Source organism: Chaetura pelagica, unplaced genomic scaffold, assembly GCF_000747805.2.
Source record: "Chaetura pelagica isolate M959 unplaced genomic scaffold, ChaPel_1.0 scaffold192, whole genome shotgun sequence".
NCBI classification, from domain to species: Eukaryota; Metazoa; Chordata; class Aves; order Apodiformes; family Apodidae; genus Chaetura; species Chaetura pelagica.
This window is the reverse complement of record NW_009952570.1, coordinates 1,264,849-1,271,497: the sequence shown is the minus strand read 5'-3', so window position 1 is coordinate 1,271,497 and position 6,649 is coordinate 1,264,849. Positions and strand designations below refer to the sequence as shown.

Below are 6,649 nucleotides of genomic sequence, written 5' to 3'. Positions count from 1 at the left end.
GCCGCTGAGGTAAATAAACGCCTGCGGGGCCGGTGTCTCCGCGCCTCGGGGTCCGGGCTGAGCAGCCGCCGCCTCTCCCTGGGGCTCCCCCGGCCCCGCAGCCCCGTCCCGCACGGGCTGCCCCGGCCCCTCTCGCCCCGGGGCGCTTCATGTCTGGGCTCCCGACTTCCTGATGGGGAAAAAATCAGGAGCTCAAGACAAACGTTTTCAGCTAAAAATACTGTTTTATTTTTAGCCCGAAACCCCATATTAGGCCATGGTGCAGAGCAGCCCCAGGGGCTTCCTTCAGCCTAAAAACTATTCTTAGCCCTCACGCACCGCTGAAGGTAAAAACCGGCTGCAGCTGAAACTGTTTCACTCCAATCACAAATCCAGCCACAATCCACATGGCTTTGTCCCTCCCCTTCTAGGTGAATAAACACTTTTCACTGTGCACAGAACACTGGCCAAAAATGATGCAACAGATTCTCCTGAGAGAAGGGGTTGAAAGCCTGTGGTTGTCAAGACATTGTTTCAGCTAAGAGCAGCATAGAACCTGGACTGCTTCATCCCAAACATCTTAGCATGACGTTTCTCCTTTAGGAGGCTGGTATGTAAAAGCAGAACTCCCCAGAGAAGGGCTGGCCCCTGATCAGCTGCATCTCAAGCCCGGGTTGTCACAGCCCAGCCCAGCCCAAGCAGGGCAGGAGGGAGCACAGCTTTCCAAGCTGTCAGCCAGAGTTGCAGCTTCCCTGCAGAAGAGGCTGTGGCTTCGTATTCGACCTCATCGAACTCAAGTTTCAGCACTCAGAAATATTTCCACATGCTCTGAAACAAGTTTTAGCTGAGGTGGGAGAACTTGAGCAGTTAGGGAATTTATTTTTCTCCCAGTTAGCACAAACATTGTACTATTGAGACAGAAAAATTCAAGAGAGTCTGTGAAACATGCCCCCTCTGCAGAGCTTGGCATTTTTGTAAAATATCTCAAGGAACCTTGGATCACTTTTTTTTTTTTTTTTCGTGAGGGCCTCTGAAATCGTCCACAACACTGATTCAAGCAGGAGATGGAGACTGCCATGGGTCAGTGAGAGGACTTCAGCTGGTGTTGCCCCCCAGGTGTGAGATCAGCCCAGCACCCAGTCTGACAGTCACAAAGGCACCAAGGCCATGAAGTACTTCGAGCCCTCTAAATTACCATGTCAGTTCATCCACACTATTAAAAAAAAAATCCAATCACAAGGAAACGTCATCCCTAACAAACTGAAACCTGACTGACTGACCCTTTGCTTTCAGCCATCCGAGCCTGGAAGCCAGAGCCTGCCTCCCTGGGGGCAGCAGAGGAGCCTCAAACGCAGCGCAGCTTTGGGGCCGTAAATGACCGTCACAAAGCAGCCCAGCAGATGGAGCAGAGCCCGGCACGTCTCCTCTCACCACCCCCACTTCTTACTGCTTGGAAAAGCAGCTCTGCTGTTTGCTGAAATACCAGGGATTTATCTGAGAAGAATCAATGTCTTCTCATCAGCTCCTGTTTTCTGAGCAGAGAACCGTCCTCAGCTGTCACCTCCCTAAAAATAATGATAAAAGCAACAGGCGAGGCAGGCAGGGGAACATCCGACTGTAGGTTTTGAAATCAGTCACTTCAATGAGCCTGTCACTTCGGATGGCTCAGGCTGAAAGATGGACTCCCACAAACACACTGCTACTTCTGCAACACCCAATTATTTGGAGACATCCTTCCCACACGTGGCAAGCTGGAAGTGCCCCAATTGCTCCAATCTGTCTTGCAAGGGATTTATTCAGACACTCCCATAAGGTTGCAGTTTGATTTAGTCACCTTAATCCTCACAGCTAAAGCCTGAATCCTCAGCCAGAAGGAACCTTTCCCACCTGACTCTGTTTACACTGAGCTTTTTAGGTCAGACTTGTGCCACCTCATGGTGTCCCTGCAGCCCGTGGGGGTGGCCAGGGCAGCCTGATGAGAAACATGCTGTGGGGCCAGTGCCCAACAGGCTGAACCACCAAATCACAGCATGTCAGGGGTTGGAAGGGACCTCTGAACATCATCGAGTCCAACCCACCTGCCAGAACAGGACCAAGTCTAGGGCAGGTCACTCAGAAGGTCTCCAGAGAAGGAGTCTCTACAACCTCTCTGGGCAGCCTGTCCCAGGGCTCTGTCACCCTCACAGGAAAGAAGTTCTTCCTCATGTTGAAGCAGAACTTTGCATTCTGGAGTTAGACTCCATTGCCCCTCATCCTATCACAAGGCACAAGTGACAAGAAGTTGTCCCTGCCCTCCTGACACCCAGCTCAACACATCCTTGCCCCTCTGCTGTTTGTCTCCTACTCTGGGAAACGTGAAACAAAAACCTTCCAGGGATTGAGGACTACCCAGAGTGCCCATGACAGGAGATGAACAACTTGAGGCAGGTCTTTGTCCCTTCTGGGAGAGACCCATCGCCACAGCAGGTTTTTCATTTAACTTCTCAACCTGCTGTCACCAACAGACTTGTAGTTACTCAGGGCACATCAGGACTGCCAGAGGGCTATCCATGTACCAGCAGGTATCAGGATGAAAAGCTGGCATTGCCTGGAACTTAAGAGACACCCGTGGTGACACCAGGCATAAAAGGAGGACAGAGTGTCAAGAACTGCTGTATCTTAATTATAAGTAAGTAAAATTAAGTGTTGTCAGCCACTATTAGAATATTAGCCAGCCAGTTTCTTTTCACTACTTCTGCATAACTCAACAACATTGTTATTCAACCCAATAGTTGCCAGCAAAACAGAACCATTTAGAAAGCAATTAATTCCCCAAACTCAGTTTTTGCAGAGCTAATTGCAAACCTTCCATTGCAGCAACTTCGAAATCCAAAAGCGCTTCCGGCTGACTGTGTGGAACAACAGCCCCAGCTGACAGTGCCTGTTTGGACCGACTGACACCACCGCAGACACGCTGTGCATTTCCTGACTCAAACCTGTCAGCTGGAGGGGACACCAACCTGCTGAAATGAAACCACTGCAAGCTCTTTTTCCACCCTCTCCTCCTGCCACCCCAGGCTCCTCACCAGCTGCACGTGCAGAGCAGCACGAGTGAGCAGCGCTTGCTTCATGCTGGAGAAAAATAGAAGAAAAGTCAAGAGCTGCCATGTTGCAATTTTTCTGTGGAAATAGAGACTAAGGAACCTTCACCCTGATTCCACCTGACCTCTGAGACCCGAGGGCTCACAGTCAGCAAACACAACTGCCAGCAGCACACCAAGCAGAGCTGCACTGCATCAAGGTGAGGTATCTTCATCAGAGAAGACAGTGATAGGACAAGGGGTAACGTTTTTAAACTGGCAGAGGGGAGATTCAGGTTAGGTATTAGGAAGAAATTCTTCACTCTAAGGGTGGTGAGGAACTGGGATGGTTGCCCAGCAAGGTTGTTGATGCCCCATCCCTCAAAGTTTTTAAGGCCAGGTTGGATGACGTTTTGTGCAACCTGGTCTAGTGGTGGGGATCCCTGCACATGGCAGGGGGATTGGAACTGATGATCTTTAAGGTCCTTTCCAACCTTAATGATTCTATGATTCTATGAAATATTTTCATCTCACCCCATTTCATCACAGGATCACACCTGAAACTGTGCATGGTTCAACCTCCTCCTCAGCTCCCCCAGACTGACTGTGCCAGCAAAGCTCAGCAGATCAGCAGCAGCAGAAACCAGCTGCATGGACACATTTTCAGATATCCACATATTATTTTTCCCCCCTCCATTCTGTAAAGGCAGAAGGGGGGAACACAAAGGGCAGTCCAGCTGAAGCAACCTGCCGGGCTCCCCGCCAGGGCAGCACCTGGGCTGACACACAGTGGCTAATTTAAGGTAAGAGGAGGTTGACAATGTTCAGGTGGCAACATTTGGCAGTGGAGAGTATTTCAAATATTTACGCAGCCATGCCCCTTTCTGAGGAATTGCAAACATTAGGGCTTTCTACACCAGAACTGCTGTACAGAAAGGCAAGAGCTATCAAGAAGGGGCTGGAAACTTCCCTTACTCATCCAAGTCAGGGCACTGAGCTTTGGGGAGCTAATTTGTGAACTCAAGGACCTAAAATAAACCACAGACCAGACCAGAGATAACAATGCTTTATTTGTACCTTTCAGCAACAGGAGAAATAATTGGAAGATGAAATTATCTGCTTTGTTGTAAAGTATAAAAACATTTAATTATAAATATTTAGCTAAAAAAGCGTGATTTATAAAATATAATCTGTGAAGATATATATACATGGTTTAATTGTTTAGCAATTCTTTCACCTGACATTAAAGAGTAGAGGTTTTTCTATTTATTATTCCACGCTCACAGTTTAGTGCTCACAGTTTAAGAAGCAAAACAGAGAAGTGAAAAAATTGACTGGTGAGTTTAGTTGTGGAAAGAAAAAAAAAATAAATGCATGAACTGGGGCAACAGCAGAGAGAGGATCTGAGCAAATCCTTGTTTTGAGAGAGGTCTCTGAGGGAACTCAGCTCCCCTGCCATGACCTACAGTGTATATATCCAGACAGGCAGTGGGCATTGAAACATTTGTGGGCAAGTTTCCTGTGTTTGCAAAAGAGAATGGTTAATAATACAGTGCAAGCCCTTCCCAATTCAGTGCAGCTAAACATGCTGACCTCACTGCTCTTCCCTCTTGAGCAGATTGCTCAGTATGCTGGGCTGGGGTTACCTGTCGTGGCTCTAATGAAATCAAACAACGTCACCGTCATGATGCAGGGCATGAACAAATTTCTAAACAGTAAATCCCAGTGTACCCTCTGATTGCACTGTCCAGGGCACTATCCCTTAAAAACAGATACAGCTGCCTAAGGCTGGAAAAGCCAGCGAGGCCCTACAGTACACTGAATGGGATGGAATGTGAAAGAAGATCCATGGTCAGGCAACTCAATTTACTGTTCCTCCTTTGGAAGCCTTGGGAAATCTCACCTCTTATGGACAGGTTGGTTACTATGGCACTTCAGAGAAGAAGGACTGGAAGACTCTCCAGCATGCTGGGTGCCAGAAGAAAAGCTACAGGAAATCATTACTTTGATTCATGTCCCTAGTAACTATCTTTCTCTCTTCACAGTGTTTTCACAGTGCCAGTGGCAGGGGGGGTTGAGAAAGAACAAGAGGGCTAGTCAAGGATGGGTGACAACACCCAACAGCAGTACAAACATACAGGACATTGAGCTGTGCTTTGTACACCCTGATTTACACAAGACCTTGCTACTTGCCTGCAAGCAAGGAATGAATTCATAGGGAGTTAAGAGAAAAAGGATGTATAGAAATGAAGGTAAGAATGAACTAGGTGAACACAGCACTTGTCAGTGCTCACCTGTTATTTGCTCCCTGCTGTTTCTGCTTCAGGGTGATGAGTTCCTGACAGTTCAGAGCAGACAGTACATACACAGCTCTTACAACTCACGTTGCTGTGAATGCACCATAACTGCAAGAGATGTCCCCTTAGGAACTCAGGAGGATCTTCAGGAGAGGAAGGCTAGCAAAGCTGTAACGAGTTTTAGGCAGGATCCAGGCAGATCTCTCCCTGGTCTGGGAAACGTACCAAGTCATGTGCAATCTTGGAGTGCATGTTGGCTTGTTGGTTACTGGGTAAATGCAGATTTTAACTCCCTGAAAGCTGCTCGGCGGTGTTTCCTTTCTTCCTCTTCCCTCTTCCGCTCATCCTGCTCAGCTTTTATCTCTGCTTCAAACTTACTGGCTGAAGAGAGGGCTTGAGCCTTTGCAAGAGAGAAAACAAAACAGTGTCAAGCTTTGCATCAGAGGGAGAGCCAGAGCCTGAACTACTCCTCGATGAGCAAAGCAGCGCTTGGGTGTTACACCCAATGCCTGGTATAGCTTGCTTGACTTTAACTTCAATAAAAGAAAGGTCATTTACTAATAAGCCACTAACAAGTGACCACAACAATGCTGTCAGCACTGGGCCACATATATTCTTCCTGTAAGCAGGCAGCACAGCAAAAGTTGTGAGGATACAGTGGGAGAAACTACTGCAGAAAACAGTTCTGAATCACAGCCAGATCTGGGAACATCATAGTGTACCATGGATAATCTGCAGATCAAAGAGACATTGTTTATTTGCTGGCTATTTTTCCAGCTTTCATCTCAGTACATCTGCTGTGCAATAGCTGCGCTACACTCTTGGGAAAAAAACTTCTTATATAAACAAGCAGGATTATTTTCTCTCCAAGGGAGCTTTCAAAAAGGGGGCTTTGTCAGCCTGGAATAGTGCAAAGCTCTTCCTGCCAACCCCAGGACCCTGCAGAACAATTTTGATTCCAAAGGTTACAGAGAAAAAGATGTCTGAAATCCTACACTCCAAAATCCTCCATTCACCACCAAACACAGAGCATTCAGGTTGGAGGAGGCTTTGCAAAATGAGAAACTCAGTCCCATTAGTTTCCAGGACACTTTTGTCTGCCAAAGCAGTCAGCCAGCTAGAACTGCCAGGCACAGGGACGCAGGTCACCCTGCCAGCCAGCTCTACCAGGGTGGAAGCCACCACAGGGATGGTGAATTAAGCCCTCCTAGTGCTGACTGATCAGCAGAGGATGGCTGTAGCTGGGGTCAGAAGGCTGTAGCTAGAGTCTCACATGAAGTTTGAAGGAAAAAGCTATGGCTGAGATGGGGGGGG

The 6,649-nt window shown here is 47.9% G+C and overlaps 1 protein-coding gene across 1 annotated transcript in view; it reads right to left on the bottom strand.

Moving 5' to 3' along the window:
• Positions 1-5,402: 5,402 nt before the first annotated feature.
• Positions 5,403-6,649, bottom strand: part of EFHD1 (EF-hand domain family, member D1) — a 9,133-nt gene continuing 7,886 nt past the window's right edge. The window contains exon 6 of the mRNA XM_009993537.1: positions 5,403-5,735. Coding sequence (XP_009991839.1) covers positions 5,601-5,735 — 135 coding nt within the window. The 3' untranslated portion in view covers positions 5,403-5,600. The remainder of the gene's footprint in view (positions 5,736-6,649) is intronic.